The sequence below is a fragment of the Eptesicus fuscus genome, chromosome 2, assembly GCF_027574615.1.
Source record: "Eptesicus fuscus isolate TK198812 chromosome 2, DD_ASM_mEF_20220401, whole genome shotgun sequence".
Taxonomy (NCBI): domain Eukaryota; kingdom Metazoa; phylum Chordata; class Mammalia; order Chiroptera; family Vespertilionidae; genus Eptesicus; species Eptesicus fuscus.
Window position 1 is genome coordinate 69,628,254 of NC_072474.1, and position 19,887 is coordinate 69,648,140.

A 19,887-nucleotide genomic window follows, 5' to 3' on the forward strand; every position below is an offset into this window, starting at 1 on the left:
TTGCCCTCCCCTGCAGGCTTGATCCCTCCCAACTGCCCTCCCCTGCTGGCCTGATCGCCCACAACTGTCCTCCCTTGCAGACCTGGTCCCTCAACTGCCCTCCCCTGCTGGCCATCTTGTGTCCACATGGGGGCAGTCATCTTTGACCAAATGAGGGCAGCTATTTTGTGTGTTGGAGTGATGGTCAATTTGCATATTATTCTTTTATTAGATAGTATTAGATAGGATAGAGGCCTGGTGCACTGGTGGGGGCCGGCTGGTTTGCCCTGAAGGGTGCCCTGGATCAGGGTGGGGGTTCCCTTGGGGCATGGGGAAGCCTGGGCGAGGGGCCTGTGGTGGTTTTCAGGCAGGCCACACCCCCTGGCGACCCAAGCGGAGGCCCTGGTATCTGGGATTTATTTATCTTCGGTAATTGAAACTTTGTAGCCTTGAGCCGTGGCCTGGGCCCGCCAGGGCACGTGGAAAGCTTGGCTTCCTCCATTGCAGGGGGCAACCCAAGCCTCCTGCTCTCTCCGTGGTGGCAGCCATCTTGGTTGGGTTAATTTGCATACTTGCTCCTGATTGGCTGGTGGGCGTGTCTTACGGATGTAGCGGAGGTACGGTCAATTTGCATATTACTCCTTTATTAGATAGAATGTGTATATATAGACTCACACAAATAAGTACTGAAAGTATGAAAGCACACATAGGAAGGAAAAACAACAAAATCAGAATATTGTGATCTTAGAGAAGGAAGGTTGGGGAAAATATTAGAATGGTTATATAAAGGACTTAACTGTTGTGTTTTATTTATTTTAAAAAATCTGATATATGGATGGCAAAATGTAAGCATTTAATATAATTAAGTGGTAGGTGCTCAAGTGTTTGTTATGCTATTTTCTATTGTTTTCTGTATGTTTAAAATATTTCATGTCAATAAAAAATTTAAGAACATAAAAACCATCCATTGTTTCCCTTGAACGTGAGCATTGTCAAATACACCAAAGGGTTGCCAGTTCAATTTCTGGTCAGGGCACATGCCCGGGTTGTGGGCTTGATACCCAGTAGGGGGCATGCAGGAGGCAGCAGATCAATGTTTCTATCTCACATCCATGTTTCTCTCTCTCCCTCTCCTTACCTCTCTCTCTAAAATCAAGAAAACAAACAAATAAAAATAAAAAACACACAAACATCCGTGTCAAACCTCCAGTTCATGTTTACCTCTCTCCTGTGCTTTTTCCAAATTCCAAGTTTTATTTACTATTCTACTTTCCCACTTCTAACTCACTCCTTGAGATTGCAATCTGAATCCAGAGGCAAATACTATTACACAACTGCGCTCACAAAGGTCACTAATGATGTCCATGTTTTAAATCCCACAGACACATCTCTGCTACCCATTCCCCTGACCCTTCTAAAAATGCAGTTTTCCTCTTGTCTCTCAGCCTTTTCCTTCTCAGTCTCTTTTACCAACTACTCCTTTACTATCCCATATTTACTGGCATACCTTAGGTTCTGTCCTAGCATTTCCATTCTCATCCTAAGTGACTCATCTAATCTTTCTTGTTTATCTAATTTTGTTTTATTTATCATCTATAGTCTGAAGACTCTCAAATCTTTATCTTCAGGCTGGCTCTCCCCTCTAGATTCATATAGCCAACTGCCCACTATACTACTCTACTGGCTAATCCAAGTTAAGTAAATAAAAATAAACTCATTTTCAAATAGAAAAACAAAACTCATTTTTTTTCTTAGGAGCAATGAATAGTTGACAATTTAACAGGCTAAAGCTGAAGAGAAAATAGATATCTGGAGAGGTAAATAAGTATAAAGTACTTTTGGGCTGGGAATATATTTCTTAATCTTAAAAAATCTAAAACTTTCATTTAGATGGTCTCATGGGGCAGAGGAAAAATAAATCAAAGTCAGGAGCATACACAAGGTGGGAAGGAAAACTAATAGAAAACTCTCCACCTAGTAAGCTGAGAATTCAAAGAGCTTTATCTTCAGGGTGAGAGTGACCAGAAGTTAACTAGTCCTCACAGATCTTGCAGCCTCAGTTTGCATTGCCTGAGTGTTCTAGGAAATCTCAAGTCTTGAATTTGGATTAATGTGATCCCCCAAAGCTTGGCAGAAACTAACATATGCTTTCTCTGAAAGAAATTTCCTTCATCCTAGGCTTTAAATTCCTATATATAATTCTGTTAAGTACAACAACCCATAGTGAAAGATAACCATGTACTCAGAAAACATTGTACCATGGGCAAGAATGAGCAGAGCAAAAGTACCAGACCCACAAAGACTGAAAACATTGGGGTTATCAGACAGAGACTATGAAATAATTGTTTCTTATGTTCCAAGAAATAAAAGATAGTTTAAAATAACTGCAGAGAAAAAGAAATTAACAAAAATCATACACATTTACCAAAGAACCAAACAGAACTTCCAGAAAAGAAACATTAACACGTTAAGCGCCCTGTCAGTCACTGGTGACTGACACTATACTTTCCGTCCGGAAGACAAAACAGGCTGGGCACTTAACGTGCTAAAAACTCAATGAATTGCCCTGGCCTGGTGGCTCAGTTGGTTGGAGCATCATCCTGTACACCAACAAGTTGTGGGTTCGATTCCCAGTCAGGGCACATACCTAGGTTGCAATTCGATCCCCAGTTGGTGTGCGAACATGAAGCAACCAATGGTCTCTCACATTGATGTCTTTCTTTCTCTCTCTCTCTCTCTCAAACCAATTTGAAAATAAATAAAACATATCCTTGGGTTAGGATAAAAAAACACACACCTCATAAAAACTCAATGGATGATGTTAACTAAACTTACTGTGGTAATCATTTCACAATATATGTAAATCAAATCATTATGCTGTACACTTTAAACTTATACAGTGCTGTATGTCAACTATATCTCAATATAACTGGAAAAAACCCTCAACGAACACATTTATTAGCAAATTAAATATAGGTGAAGAGAGAATTGTTGAAATAGAAAACAAATCAGAAGAAAAAAAATCCAAATAAAGGCTGGAAAGACATAAAGTTGAACACAGAAGAAAAAGTAAGACAATAGGTGAGACTTAAATGACAGATGACAGAAAATTGAATCTGAGTTTAAAAAAAGGAGAAAATGTGGCAGAGTGGTCTTTGAAGAGATATAGCAGAGATTTTTCCAAAAATTATGATAGACACCAACCTAAATTCCAGATGCCTAACAAATATCAAACAGAATAAATACAAAGAAATCTATACACAACACACCATAGTGAAAAACAGAATATAAAGTGAGAGTCCTCATTTCTCCCTTCAATTGTATTCTCCAGAAGTTAACAATTTAATGAGCACAAAAGGAATCACTTCAAATAAATCCTTTCATACTGTACCTCCATCACTGTTGCCCTCCTCTGTAATAATGTCCAGTAGTCTCTCAAAAGCATTTTCGAAAGCAACGATTTTCTGAATTGCGCCATTACTTCTTGTTAGTGCTTGTAGTAGTAAGACACCCTTATGGAGAAGAAAAATAATGTTTAGTGGAGTACAAGTTTTATAAGACACTTTAAAATTGCTCTCAAAACCCATAGAATTTTAGAAGTGATAGGAATTTCACAAGTCCAATCCCTTTAATTCATAGATAAGGAAAACAAGGTAAGAACCTAGACTTAAATCCATGTCTACCAATTCCTAATTCAGTTCTCTTTTCACTGTAAATATAAACATACAATAATTCTTGCATATTCATCAATCACTATACAACTTTCATTGTGGTGTTAAGAGTTTAGCATTATATCTATCTCAGGAATGCCTCTGCACATGCTTCACAATAGTAATTACATTAAATTGTGAATTCAATAATACACTGAGTGGCCAGGTTATTATGATCTCTGAATGCATAATAATCTGGCCACTCAGTGTATATCCTATATAATAAAAGGCTAATATGCAAATTGTCCCCTCGACCAGGAGTTCGACCAGCAGGCAGGCCAGCCAACCGCCCATGTCCCTTCTCCCTGGCCAGGCTGGCCGGACCCCCCCATGCATGAATTCATGCACCGGGACTCTAATATATATATTTATATATACTGAGTGGCCAGGTTATTATGCATTCAGAGAGCATAGTAATCTGGCCACTCAGTGTATAAATCAACAAATATCACATTCTAGCAGAGAAAATTCAGATATTGTTACAATTCCCCCAAATTTCCAAAACTCAATTCTGGCATATCCACATTGAGACAATTCACAGTAGTTTTGCTTCTGACTTTTAGCTTTTCTCAGCTCCTATTATGTTGGATTTTATTTACATACTAGAGGCCCGATGCACGAAATTCGTGCAAGGGGCTCGGCCCTTGTAGCCCTGGCTGCCTCGGCTCTGCCCCGGCTTTGTCCAGAAGGCTGTCCAGAGGGTCATTCTGCTGTTTGGTCTAATTAGCATATTAGTTCTTTATTATATAGGATTCTGCAACCTCTTATCATTCAAGAAAAACTCCCTGTTACCCATTTCTGCTTCTTTCAGTATAAAACAAAGGAATAGCAAATAGGTAGTTCCAAAGCACCAAAAAGGCAAGTTAGCTCTAGGCTATCAGTACTAGGCAGATAAGTATTCACATAAGACAAAAAAATGCCCATGGCCTTATTGAGCTTGTTCTTTGAATTTTCCTGTCAAGTCTCAACATTAAGATGAGAAAGGCAAAAGTGATTATTTTTATTTTTTATTTTATTAGTATTTTTTAAAGTGATTATTTTTAGATGTGAAATTTTCCTACTTAATGCTGCCAATATGAGTTTAACTGCTAACAAAAGGAGGAAGGACTACAGTAGAAAGCATACTAAGGCTCTGAGTTTGATAAAGTGTGTTTTAAAAAATGGTTGTCCTGGTTTCTAGTTGTGCAACTTTAAGCAAGTTACATAAATTCTGAGTATTAGTACATTTATGTGTAAAACAAGGGTAATACCTTTGTTACTTTTATATGCGACTTTTAATTTCTCAATACATGTGTTTCTTTTCCCTGTTAAGAAATATATTGCTCTAATCAAACACATCCACTAAAATGCTATTAAGAATGAAAGTATACTCACTGGTCTGGTCATTTGAAAGTAAGTGGGTACCAATTCCTTACTTTAAAAACTGACAACTAAAAGTTTGATTTTATTTATCTGGTCTTTCATGTATAAAATGTATTTCAGAATAAATAAAGTAGACTAGTTGATGAAGTAAAGTTCTTTGTGTAAGATCACAGCTTAATAAATGTAAAATAATAAAATTATAAAAATCATCATTTTGAAATTCTCAACAAAATAAGCTATTTAAGCCATAATCATTAATGGATAATCAGTTGTAATAGATGAATTTAAGGTAAGTTTGATAGCTGTATAATAGAGTGATCTGGCTGTAACCACCGGAATCAACCCCACTGATCACTAAAAGTGAGACAGCCAGATATTACACATTTCTCGATGTATTGTAAAATTAAAAACACTGATCAGCTAGGAAATATCCTAGCAAAAAGTGGAACTGGAACCTAATCAAATATTTAATTTGCAAAGCAAGAAAAAATAAAGCTGCATATTCTTAGGCTTGTTTTTCAAATTTAACTTACATCATTACGTATAACTTCCCTGGAATCCGCTAATAAGTCCATCAGTCTTGAAACACCTAGAACACACAACCATGTGAAAAATACTGGCAGATCAAAAATACAAATAGTGATGCAAATTATAAACAATTTATTAACACATCATTTCAGTGCCCCTCTTTAGGAATGATCCTGACTTTTAAGTCAAAATGATATAAGGAAGATGAGTCACTTACCCATGGGACTAACTAAAATAATTTGCTGCACCTGAGGCCCTAGGTGTTTCAAAAGAGAAGTAAGAAGCTTCACACCGGGCCATCGGACATGGAAATCAAAGTCCTGGAATATAAGAATGTAAAATGTTTACATTGAAAACACACACACTTTTTTTTTTCTTCAACTTAATAGTGGTGCCAAAAACCACAAACAAAAATTTTTCAAACTTTAATTTAAGAAATAAAAAACAATAAAAAATAGTTGATATAAATTGCTCAAACTTATTCACTGTTACTGACTAGATAAAACAGTGTTTTGTAAAACTGGAAATACGCTGAGCATTTTAACAGATTATATAGTTCTTAAAATATGCATGTGAATCTCTTGCAATGATACAGCAAATCTCACTATTTTAAAAAGGTGTGTGTGTGTGTGTGTATATATATATATATATATATATATATATATATCCATCCTACCTAATAAAACAGTAATATGCAAATTGACCGCACCTTCACTACATCCAGCCACGTCCACCAGCCAATCAGGACAAGTATGCAAATTACCCAACAAAGATGGAGGTTAATTTGCATACGCTGAGGGAGGGAGGAGTGAAGACTGAAGACAACTTAGAAGTAAGAGGGAGGAAAAGCGGAAAGCAAGGTCGCTGCCAGAGGGAAAGCCCGGGCGGGGCGGGGCGCAGCGGGGCGGGGCAGAGTGGGGCGGAGAGGGGCGGGTGGCAGTGGTGCGTGGCCGCAGGCGCGGTGGCCGCAACGGCAGCAGCAGCAGCAGTGCACGCGGCCGCAGCGGCCGCTTGCAGGATTCTTCCTGCAAATGGGCTACTAGTATGTGTGTGTGTGTGTGTGTGTGTGTGTGTGTGTGTGTGTGTATGATGCTTTACCCAAAAGGGTAAAAAAGAAGCTTATTAAGATGACAAAAATGACAAGATTCTTTATTTACCTCCAACAAAGATAATAGGAGAGTAACATTTTCTTGCTGCTTAATAAAAATTTCTGTAAACTGGCTTCCCAAATCTTCACTCTGTCTTGTGGAATTTTCTTCTGTAATATTAAAAGATAAAGCACTTCAATATGATGCAGTGTTATGTTAAAGTATTCTTTTTTTTTTTTTGAAGGAGCTAAGCAGAAATGATAATTTCCTTGGTACAATTATGCTGAAAAACATATCCTTAAATTAATTTTCAATGTATTTAAATAAATATTTTTCTTTTTTCTTATTAGTAAATTTATTGGGGTAATATTGGTTAATAAAATTATATAAACTTCAGGTGTACAACTTTATAATAATCTGTATATTCTATTGTGTGCTCACCACCTGAAGTCAATCTCCTTCCATCACCATGTATTTTATCCCCTTTACCCTATTTGTCCTCCCTCTGCTTCCCTTCTGGTAACCACCATTCAGTTGTCTGTATCTATGAGTATGTTTTTTAATTTGTTTTGTTTGTTTATTCCTTTTTGCTTTCTATACCATTTCTGAATGAAATCGTATGGTTCTTGTCCTTTCCCATCTGACTTATTATACTTAGCATAATACTCTTAAGATCCATCCACATTGCTGCAAATGGTACTATTTCAAAATTTTATTCTTTAAATATTTAAATATGATAAAAGGTATTCTTCGAGGACATTTTTAGGTTAAACTTCTAATTAGGGTATAAGGAAACTTACTGGGGTGATGGAAACATTCTATCTCTAATGTGATTATGGTTACACTACTGTTGTAAACATTTGCCCGAACACACAGGACTATAAAACCCCAAAAAGTAAATTATACTGTATGTAAATTATGCCTCAAAACCTCCTGCCTTAAAAACATTATTGAATATATAGTCCTTACTGACTCTGAGTGTTACTGTGTTAAATAATTTAATTATAAAATTAACCAGTTACTTACAGATTCCTCCGTATCTTTTTTTAAAAAGTTAGCAAAGTTTCATATTTGTCCTTAAAACTTTAGTCTTTAGATTAAACTATTTGTTGTTTCAATGTACTCTGTCAAGAATATAAAGGATCACTAATAACTAGTGAAGCACCAACTGCCAAAGCAAACTATCATTTAAAATTTGCCTATACTATTAACACAGTTTAGAGATGGCAAATATACTGTTCCCCATTCCCTAATCCACACCAGACACAGCCAATTGATCACAGCATCTGCTGCACATTAGAATCCTTATACACATATTGCTCCAGGCAGTGACTATAAACCAATGAAGCTGGCAATCAAACCTATTTATTATCCCTCAAACAGTTCTTTTTCAAATGTGTGATTTTAATAATAAAATATTTCAGAAATAGAAAAAAATCCAGCACATGATAAGAAAAACGAAGCAATCCAACAGTGAGAGTGATAATCACATCTAATTTTTGTAGAAGAAAGAGAAACAATAAGAAACCACAAGTAGAAAGAAAATGTTTTCCAATATTGACTATGTATCCAAATATGTTGGGTTTACCCTTTAAAAACTCTAAGAAATATCCCTCTTACCTCTTGTATCTGTAAAAGAATTCAGTTTCTGAATCTTAAAACTATATTACTTAAAACAAAATATACTTTAGTTTTAAAAGAATTACTGGCAGCTGTGCTAAGCATAGAATGTCAGGGAACAAGGGGGAAAGGGAGACAGAATAGAAGGCAAAAATGAAGATTAAAAGGGCTTAAAAGTTAGTGGTCATAATTTTATGAAAATGGAACAGCATTTGCTGACATATTGCATAGAGGGGTATGAGAAGCAAAAAGAAAAAGGAAGAAAAAGAGAAAGGATGATTCCAAGGTTTTGGTTTGAGGAGTTGGAAGGATGGAGCTGTCAGTTACTGAGATGGTAAACCAGTGGGAGAAGCAATTTGAGAGTATAGAAAGAATGTGAAGTTTAATTCTGGCGTTAAGTTTGAGACACCTTATAAAAATCTGAGAGGAGATATCAAGTGAGCAGTTGGATAAATACAAGCATAAATGTGGAGAAGTTTGGGTTCTATATACATTAAAATGGTAAACATAAATGATATTTAAAGTTACAGGACTGGCTGATAATGGGCATCTAAGAAAAACTTACAGCTAACATCACTCTTAATGGTGAAAGACTGAGTGTTTTCCACTTAAGATCAGGAAAGAGCAAGAATATCCAGTTTCACTACTTCCAGGCAACAATGTATTGGAATCTTAGTGCCATAGGCAAGTAAAAGAAATAAAAGGCATACAGATTGAAAAGGAAGAAGTAAAACTCTATAGATGACATGTTCGCCTATGTATAAAATCTTATGGAACCTATAAAAAAGCTATTCAAACTAGTAAATGAGTTTAGCAAAGTTGTGGGGAATGAAAGGTCAATATACAAAATTAATTGCATTTCTATGTACTGGCAATGAACAATTAGAGACTGAAATTTAAAGAACAATACCACTTGAAACAGCACCAAAAAGTATTAAAGACTTAGGGATATATTTGATAAAAGATGTATAAGACCTATACTTTGAAAACTCCAAAATGCTGCTGAGAAATATTAAAGACCCAAATAAACATGTACTAGTATACTGTGCTTTTGTATTAGAAGGTGCAATTTTGTTAAGATGTTAGTTTTCCCTAATTCAACCTACAGATTCACCAGAATCCCAAAGTCAGTTTTTAAAATAGAAATTGACCAATTGATTCTAAAATTGATGTGGGACTGCAAAGAACCTAAAAGGGCCAAAGCGATTTTGAAAACGCTCACAAAGGAATGAAAAAGCTGGAGGACTTAAGTACATGATTTCAAGATTTATTATAAAGCTACAATAATCAAGAGTGTCACATAGACAAAAGGACAGAAATACAGACAAACAGAACAGAAATTCCAATAGAAGGGAAAGTCAAGAAATAGATCCATTAGCTCAAAAGGGATCATAGACCTAAATGTAAAAGTAGAAATGGACTACAGATCTAACCATAAGAATTAAAACTGTAAAACTATAAAAAAAAAAATCATAGGAGAAAATCTTAGTGATTTTAGGTTTGGCAAAGATTTCATAAATAGGAAACAAAAAGCCTAAGTTAGAAAAGAAAATAATTTGATAAGATGGACTTAATCAAAAGTTAAAACCTGCTCTTCAAAATATAATATTAGGAAAATGAAAAGGCAAGTCACAGACAGGCAGACTATTTGTGAAATATATATCACAAAGGACTGGTATCTAGAATATATAAAGAATTCTTAAAACTGAAATAAAGGAAGACAAACAATCTAGTAAAAAAAGCAAAAGATTTGAATAAACACTTCGCCAAAAAGAAAGATATATAGATGGAAAATAAGCACATGAAAAGTTGTTTAATAGCATTATTTATTATGAAAGTACAAATTAAAACAACCACGAGGTACTATTTGATACCTATTAGAACAGCTAAAATTTAAAAAGACTGACAATTACACCAAGTATTGGAGAGAATGTGGAAGAACCAGAACTCATAGATTACCAGTGAGAATGTAAAAGGGTACAACTATGTTGAAAAATGGTTTGGAATTTTCTTATACAGTCAAACATACACTTACTATTATCACTTAGCCATTATATTGCTAGGTTTTTAGTCAAGAGAAATGAAAATATATGTCCATATAAACACTTGTATATGAATATTTATAGCAGCTTTATTTGGAACTGCTAAAAACTGAAAACAATCCAAATGCCCTCCAAAAAGGGAATGGATTAACAAATCACTATATTTGTACTTACTATATTTATGTAAATTTCTAATGCTTCAGAGGCTAATATAGTATGTTTTGTTTATTTAACATATTTAACTATGGACCCCTTTTAATACAAAGTATTCTGAGACATATCTACACTTTAAGGAATGTAGATTTAACCAAGAAAAATGTTTAATTCATGTTTGCATTGAGTACAAGCTAATGACAGCAAGAAGTAGAGTTAACATATTTATTTTGTAGCTTTAATGTATAAAATACTGTAGCTTAACAGTATATAATTAAGAGCTGTTTGGAAATGAACTAGTAAAATATGATCCTGTTTCAAGGATCTATGCTTCCTTCTGGCTTAACATTGTTAATTTTAAAAAGCTGTTAGTGAGATGAACTTTACTTCCTTTAAGACAGCACTTCTGGCCCAGCTGGTGTAGCTCAGTGGTTGAGCGTCGACCTATGAACCAGGAGGTCACGGTTCAATTCCTGGTCAGGGCACATGCCCAGGTTGTGGGCTCAATTCCCAGTAGGGGCATGCAGGAGGCAGCTGATCAATGATTCTCATCACTGATGTTTCTATCTCTCTCTCTCCTCTCTCTTCCTCTCTGAAATCAATAAAAATATATTTTAAAAAAAGTCATGTCAAGTCCCACAAAAACTAGCTAAGCAATTAAAGTAACATACAAAACTATTTTGGTGTAGCAGTAAATTAAGCTAAAATGAATACATTAATTATACCTAAAAGTTATGAAAAATTATATCTATTTTACATGTAAACCATGATATAAGACAAGTAAACCATCTTCTCTCATTAAATATACTTATTTTAAAACTCCTAGAGCTAAGTCTATTTTTATATCCTATATTTTATAATGCTATACTTATTATAACCTGTAAAAGTAAATACTCTTTATTGTAAGATAAATGAAAAAATAAAATAAGAATTAAATGGCCCTTTGTTACTATAGTGAAAAAGAACTCTTAGACAGGTATATAGAATTAAAGACTGCTTTTTAAAAAGTCTTTATATACCCTTGAAAACATTTTAGGCCTATTTATATGATTGGTTTTTAACTAAATACATTTATTCTTCAAATGTATTTACAGTTATCTTTTTTCCAGAAAATATTTGTGGACCTTCTCTTTGAAATTTCACTCCATATCAGCAGGACAAGACTATTTTATAAAAAGAGATATTTTAACAAAAGTAGTCCCAACTCAGAGTGAGGGACTACCAAGTATCTTCTTTTACACCATAGTCAATTAGTTAAACAAGCACACCTATATTTTTTTAACGTTTGTATGCATCCTCTATAAACTAGTTATGAAAATTACAGATTTAATAAAGAATCTAGTTAGAAAAATGGCCACAATTTATTAAAACAGACATCTTTGGAATACAAGAAAAAAAAGAAAAGAAAAGAATGTATCCAAAAATATAGTGATCCACTGTTATCCTACTTACTAGATGATACCTTGTAAGTTGCATGGTCTCTGGGCTGCCAATTTTAGAAAACAGAAAAATAGCACCTACCTCAAGGCTGCTGTGAGAATCAAATAAGATAATGGACATAAAAGCACTGTAAGTTTTAATGTTCTAAACAAGTATGCTGAAACAATAATAGAAACAACAACTACTGATCTGTGCTACCCAACAGGGAAGAGCTTACTGTCACAAGCGTCAAGGCATAATGCTCCTGTATTTTCTGCTTTCAAACAAGGGATTCAGATGACACAAAAGGTAAAGCTATATAAATACCTTAATAAGTTAGTTTTTGTTATCTTTTTGTTAGGTCTGGGCAACTTTCTTTTGTACCATTTTAAACCTCCTTTAGATAAGGATATTCCTTTCCTTATTTTAAAATGTTTAGGGTCTAAGAAAAAATGGTAAAACAATACAAATAAAACTTAGTAACTTTAATTATGAATTAAAGAAATATCAATGTTAAAAGTAAATGGAACTTGAAACAGATCACCAGAAATACAGACAGACAATATTGGTGAGTTCTATAAAAATTGTCAGTAACCAGGTATTATTATACATGCATTACTTTAAAGGGACAATATCAACATTTAAGTATTTTCTGAACTGAAATACTTTCCAGTTGTTATTGAATAAGGATAAAATTTATGTGTATACATCTGTATGTATACATATTCAAATGTTATTTTTAAATAAATTGCCTCAAATTTTTCCAGGAAGTACACAAAAAGTAATTCAAATAGATTGTACTACTAGAGAAACAGCTTTATTTTTATTAAAAAATGCGCTAGATTGTTTTCTGTGTTCTAGCCAATAAACAGATTTAGCAGTCATAAAAATAAAAAATAGCAATATAAGATGATCAGATATTGCTCTTTAATTAAGTAATTCTTATATAGTGAAACAAATCTCAATTTACCAGCCAGAATTAAACATCACTTGACAGTGTCCTTTTATATTACCAGAAATTATGCCTAAAAGCATCATGCATATGTAAATGCAATCTTTTACCTTCAACATCATCTGAAAAGGTAGACAAAAATAAATAAATAAATAAATAAATAAATAAATATGCATACATAAAAAGTGGATGATAAAATAGTTTATGTAGAATTCACAATACAATAAATAAGAGTTTAAAAATGTCAAGTAAGCAATATAATTTCTAAACAGAAGAGACTCATATTCATTTTACTCAAATAGCAAAAGAGATATAGCATATGCTATTCAGGATGATGAGACAGATTTTTCAATAAATTAAAGAGTTATAAAATATATCCAATATAAAGAACTCTAAAATAAAGTTCATTATGTCAACTTCATGTATTGATTTTTTTATTTTAAGAGAGAGGAAGATAGGGATGGAGGGAGGAGACAGGGAAGGTGGTAGGGAGGGAGGGAGACATAAATCCATCTTTCCACCCATCCATGCATTCACTGATTGATTCTTGCATGTGCCCAGACTGGAGATCAATCCCCACAACTTTGGCATATGGGGACAAAACTCTAACGAACTGAGCAACCTGGCCAGGGCCGGTAAGAATGACCTTTTTGGTAAAAATTTAAGTTCCCATTTTAATCTTTCTAAGAAAAAGTGATTCTAGTACAGAATAGTTTATCTTTTTTTAGCCAAAGGATAATTTTTGGGTGTTGAATTAAAAATAAAGAGCCCAAATATATAAAGTGAAACAATAAAATTGTGACTCTGAACATGATTATATTATAAATTTACAATAAAGAAAAACCACCTAACTAAAATTTATTGCTGCTATATAATATTTTAAAAACAGAAAAATCATCCATTATAACAGCAAAAAAAGAGTCTTTTTACATATTATAACAAGTGTGTTGTACCTAATTTTCTTAGAGAAATAACTAGGCAAAATAAGCATCTTCTTCAAAATATGTTCTTGTGTATACTGTATTTCAATACTGTCATGTGATTGACAGCTTCTTTTACCATGGGTACCCAAATTATATTTACTAAAGATTTTTCACCCCTGAAAAAGTAATAAAGTTAGTTATAAGCTAGATATTACAGAGAAATAAAAATATAAGAAAAAGGATTTTTAAATCTAAAATTTTTATTATTCAATAAACCTAGTTTAAAATGTTCCCATTACTGATATTCTGTGATGTTACTCTCTACATATATTTCTGCTCTACTTTTATTTAAAAAACAACAACATTGTAAACCCAATATCATCTATATTTCTTTATGACTTGTTTACTCAAGATTTTTTAAAGATCCTATTATTTCAATGTAAATTAGACTTATAAAATGCATGCATTCATATGTCCACATTTCTGTCTAGAATAATGAAAAACCATTATGTCCTACTGCAACAGCCAATCTGATAAGAATGCACTCTTCAATAGCATTGTGAAATGTTAATCAATGCATGTTTTTATAATATGCAAACAGAATGTATTCAGACTTCTAGTAAAGTGCTCCACATACTGACAATAAAATAAATTAATTAATGACAGACTACCTTAATTAAGTAAGCAAGTAATTTGAAACAAAAAAGAAAGGATGTACAAAAGAAATGTGTGGATTTCAAACTTATTCATATCATGTCACAACAAACAGATTCAATGTAAAAAAAGACTTTTTCTTCTTTTTTTTTCTTAATCCTCACCCGAGATTTTTTTTCCATTGATTTTTAGAGAGAGTAGAAGAAAGAGAGAAAGACAAGAGAGGAACATCAATGTGAAAGAAACACAATGATTGGTTGCCTCATGCACAAGCCCTGACCAGGGCCCAGGCCAGGGAGGAGCCTGCAACCAAGGTATGTGCCCTTGATTGGAATCGGATCTGGGACCCTTCAGCCCACAGACTGATGCTCTTAAAAAAGACTTTCTTAATTTAACAAGTTGTTGCTCTTTATAAATTATCATGAGTCCTATGTTAAAAGTTTAAGTATTTATTAGGAAAAAACTCATACTGCTCACCAAATAACATAAATAAAATAGCTTGATTTTTAACCAATAGCCAGAAATGATTATTTAATCCAGAGATTACTAATATTCATATTGCTTAACTAAAACCAAATACAAACAGAGGAATAAATATTTTTTTAAAAGAGAAGAATCATTTTTCATCTCCAAATTACATATAAGGCAATCATTTTAAAGACACTTTTCTGGAACTAAGCATATGTCTTTCCTTTATTCATAAAAATGAAAAAGAGAAAAACAGACATAAAATTGGTACAATCCAGTTAACTTTATGTACAAAATACACAGTAAAAGAAACTTACCTACTTCTTCTTCTTCATCATTAGATATTATATTAAATAGTGTATCCAAAGCATAACCTATTATTTCAGAATCCGAACTGGAAAAAAGAAATAATTACATTTATACACTGCTAGTTAGAGTATAAACTGTTATGACCATTTTTAGACAGTTATTTAACAAGGTTATATAAAATATTAAAAGCAGCAAGAGAAAAGCAATTTGTTACCTACAAAGGAGGTCTCATAAGGCTGTCAGCTGATTTCTCATCAGAAACTCTACAGGCCAGAAGTGAATGGCATGAAGTATTCACGGTAATGAAAAACAAGAATCTGAAGCCAAGACTATTCTATCCAGCAGGGCTATCTCATTCAAAATAGATGGTAAAATAGAGAGCTGCCCAGACACAAAAAGGCTAAAGGAATTTATCACCACTAAATCAGCACTGCAAGAAATGTTAAAGGGACTACTGTAATAATAAGAAGAAATAGAAAAACAGGCATAAAAATTAAAATGGCAATAAATAAATACCTATCAATAATAACCTTAATTGTAAATGGTTTAAATGCTCCAATCAAAAGACTTAGGGTAGCTAGAGAATAAGAAAACATGACCCATATAAATGCTGACTACAAGAGATCCACCTCAGACTAAAGACTCACACAGGATGAGAGTGAATGGATGGAAAAACAATTTTCATGCAAATGTTAATGAAAAAATAAAAAGAAGCTGGGGTAGCAATGCTCATACCTGACAAAATAGACTTCAAAATGAAGGCCATAACAGAAGATAATAAAGGGCACTAATAATACTAAAAGGATCAATGCAACAAGAGTATATAACCGTGAGAAACATATATGCATTCAATATAGTAGCACCTAAATACAGTAGGTCCTTGGGTTACATCAGAGATCCATTCCTCTAGCGAAACATAATGCAATTTTCGCTGTAAGTCGGAACCCACCTACGTTAAGCACCTACAATCACTCACATGGAGTACATACATAGCAGTAATGAAGTGAAACAGTAAAAAAAAAATTAAAAGAAAGATAACAATTCCTGACTTTTACTTGTGGTAAATAAATAATAAAAAACATAAAGCAGCCGAAACCGGTTTGGCTCAGTGGATAGAGCGTCGGTCTGCGGACTGAAAGGTCCCAGGTTCGATTCCGGTTAAGGGCATGTACATTGGTTGCGGGCACATCCCCGGTGGGGGGTGTGCAGGAGGCAGCTGGTCGATGTTTCTCTCTCATCGATGTTTCTAGCTCTCTATCCCTCTTCCTTCCTCTCTGTGGAAAATCAATAAAATATATTAAAAAAACAAAACAAAAAAAAACATAAAGCACATATGTACATACGTCGGAATGACGGAACTTTTTTTTTTTAATAAATAAATGGGGGATGGCAACGTAAACACGACGTACGTCGATTCCGACATAACCCGAGGACTGCTTTTATATAAAAAAAACTTCTTTAAGGACTTCAAGGGAGAGATCAACAGCAATACAGTCACAGTACAGGACTTTTAACACCCCAGATCTTCCAGACAAAAAATCAACAGTGACTATAAATGACACACTGGATCAGACGGATTTAACTGACATATAAAGAACATTTCACTCCCAAGTTGCAAAATATACATTCTTCTCAAGTGCACATGGGTCATTCTCAAAGAAAGACCACATGTTAGGACACAAAACAAGTCTCTACAAGTTCAAGAAGATTGAAATCATATCAAGCATCTTCTCAGATCACAATGGCATGAAATCAGAAATCAACTACAGTAAAAACACTCAAAAACATTCAAACACATGGAGGCTAGTATGTTATTAAATAATGAATGAGTTACCAATAAGATCAAGAAAGAAATCAGAAACTTCCTTGAAACAAATAAAAATAAACACATAACAATCCAAAAATCTATGGGACACAGAGAAAGCAGTCCTAAGAAGGAAGTTCATAGCACTATAGGCCTACCTCAAAAAACAAGAATATTTTTAAACTAACTATCTAACCTTACAGAATTAGAATGAGAACAAGAAAAGCCCAGAGTAAGTAGAAGGAAGGAAACAATAAAGATCAGAGAGAAAATAAATGACACAAGACAAAAAAACAATGAAACCAAGAGCAGATTCTTTGAAAAGATAAACAGGATTGACGAACTTTTAGCCAGACTCATCAAAAACAGAGAGAGGACCCAAATAAATAAAATCAGACACAAAAGAGGTGAAGTAACCACTGACACCACAGAAATACAAAGGATTGTAAGAAAATACTATGAATAACTATATACCAACAAGCTAGACAACGTGGATGAAATGGACACATTTCTAGAAAAATACCATCTTCCAAAGTTGAATCAGGAGGAATCAGAAAATCTGAATAGGCTGGTAACAACTGAAGCAACTGAAGCAGCAATCAAAAAACTCCCAGCAAAACAAAGCCCTGGTCCAGATAGCTTCACAGGGGAGTTTTACCAAATATTCAAAGAAGAACTAACAAACTATTCCAAAATATTCCAAGAGGAAGGTACACTTTCAAGCTCTTTTTACGAGGTCAGCATTATACTAATTCCAAAACCAGATAAAGAGACTACAAAGAAAGAGAATTACAGGCTAATATCCCTGATGAACATAGATGCTAAAATCCTCAACAAGATATTAGCAAATCGGATCCAGCAATATATTAAAAAGATCATACACCATGACCAAGTGGGATTTATTCCAGGAATGCAAGGCTGGTACAATATCCATAAATCAATAAACGTGATGCATCACATAAGTAAATTGAAAAACAATAGACACAAAAAAAGTATTCAATGAAATCCAGCACCCATTTATTATAAGAACTGTCAGAAAAGTGGAAATCAAGTGATCATATCTTAACATAATAAAGGCCATATATGACAAATCTACAGTGAACACCATACTCAATGGGCAAAAACTAAAACCATTTCACCTAATAGGAACAAGACAGGGCTATGCTTTTACCACTCTTACTCAACATAAAGTTGGAAGTGCTAGCCATAGCAATCAGACAAGAAGAAGAAATAAAAGGCATCCAAATTGAAGAGGAGGAAGTAAAACTCTCATTATATGCAATGACATGACATTGTACATAGAAAACCCTAAAAACTCCACCAAAAAACTAGATTTAGTAAGTGAATTCAGCAATGTAGCAGGATACAAAATTAACAATCAGAAATCAATGGCATTTTTATATACTAATAATGAACTCTCAGAAAGGGAAACTAAAAAAATAATCCCATTTACTAATTCAACAACAAATTTGAGAAACTTAGGAATAAACTTAACCAAGGAGGTAAAAGACCTGTACTCAGAAAAATTACAGGACACTGAAAAAAGAGAGGAAGATATAAACAAGTGGAAGAATATTGTATTCATAGATTGGAAGAATTAACATAATTAAAATGTCCATACTACCCAAAGCAATCTATAGATATAGATTCAATGCAATCCCTATTAAAATACCAACAACATATTTCACAGATCTAGAATACTCCAAAAATTTATATGGAACCAAAAAAGACCCCAAATAGCTGTAGCAATCTTGAGAAAGAAGAAAAAAGTTGGAGGGATCATGAAACCAGATACCAAGTTATATTACAAAGCCACTGTAATCAAAACAGCCTGGTACTGGCCAAGAATAGGCATATAGATCAATGGAACAGAACAGAGAACCCAGAAATTGACCCAAGCCATTATGCTCAATTATATTTGACAAAGGAGGCAAGGGCATACAATGGAGTCAAGAGAGTCTCTTCAATAAATGGTGTTGGGAAAACTGGACAGATACATGCAAAAAAAAAAAAAAATGAAACTAGACCACCAACTTATACCATACACAAGAATGAACTCAAAATGGATAAAAGACTTAAGTGTAAGTGGTGAAACCATAAAAATCCTAGAGGAAACCATAGGCAGCAAAATCTCAGATATCTCTCATAGCAATGTTTGCTGATACATCCCCTAGAGCAAGGGAAACAAATGAGAAAACAAATAGGACTACATCAAACTGAAAAGCTTTTGCACAGCAAAAGAAACCATCAACAAAATGAAAAGGGAGCCCACTATATGGTAGAACATATTTGCCAATGATATATCGGATAAGGGGTTAATTTCCAAAATATATAAGGAACTCATACAACTTCAGAAAAGGAAGACAATCCATTTTAAAATTGGGCAAAGCACCTAAATAGACACTTCTCCACAGTGGACATAAAGATGTCCAATAGACATGAAAAAATGCTCAGTCACTAATCATCAGAGAGATGCAAGTTAAAACACAATGAAGTATTACCTCACACCTATCAGAAGGCTATTATGCCTTCTGATAGGTGTGAGGTAACAAATCAACAAATGACAAGTGCTGGGAAGGATGTGGAGAAAATGAAACCCTGGTACACTACTAGGTGGAATGCAGACTGGTGGATCCACTATGGAAAACAGTACAGAGTTTCATCAAAAAAACTAAAAATGGAACTGCCATTTGACCCAGTGATTCCACTTCTAGGAACATTCTAAGAAACCCAAAACATTAATCAGAAAAAATATATACACCCCTATGTTCATAGCAGTATAATTTATAATAGCTAAGATCTGGAAACAACCCAAGCACTCATCAGATGAGTGGATAAAAATGATGTGGTACATTTACACCATGGAATACTATGCA

At 33.9% G+C, this 19,887-nt stretch overlaps 1 protein-coding gene across 5 annotated transcripts in view; it reads right to left on the minus strand.

Annotated features, from left to right (window-relative positions):
• Nucleotides 1-19,887, minus strand: part of USO1 (USO1 vesicle transport factor) — a 77,113-nt gene that overhangs the window by 38,225 nt on the left and 19,001 nt on the right. For 4 of the 5 annotated variants that reach the window (XM_054728220.1, XM_008143667.3, XM_028148452.2 and 1 more), the window contains 5 exons: nucleotides 15,216-15,292; nucleotides 6,737-6,837; nucleotides 5,797-5,899; nucleotides 5,585-5,640; nucleotides 3,371-3,491 (listed from right to left, as the gene is read on the minus strand). In XM_054728220.1, the coding sequence (XP_054584195.1) occupies nucleotides 3,371-3,491; nucleotides 5,585-5,640; nucleotides 5,797-5,899; nucleotides 6,737-6,837; nucleotides 15,216-15,292 (458 nt within the window). The remainder of the gene's footprint in view (nucleotides 1-3,370; nucleotides 3,492-5,584; nucleotides 5,641-5,796; nucleotides 5,900-6,736; nucleotides 6,838-15,215; nucleotides 15,293-19,887) is intronic. The other variant, XM_054728232.1, reaches the window with a different exon arrangement.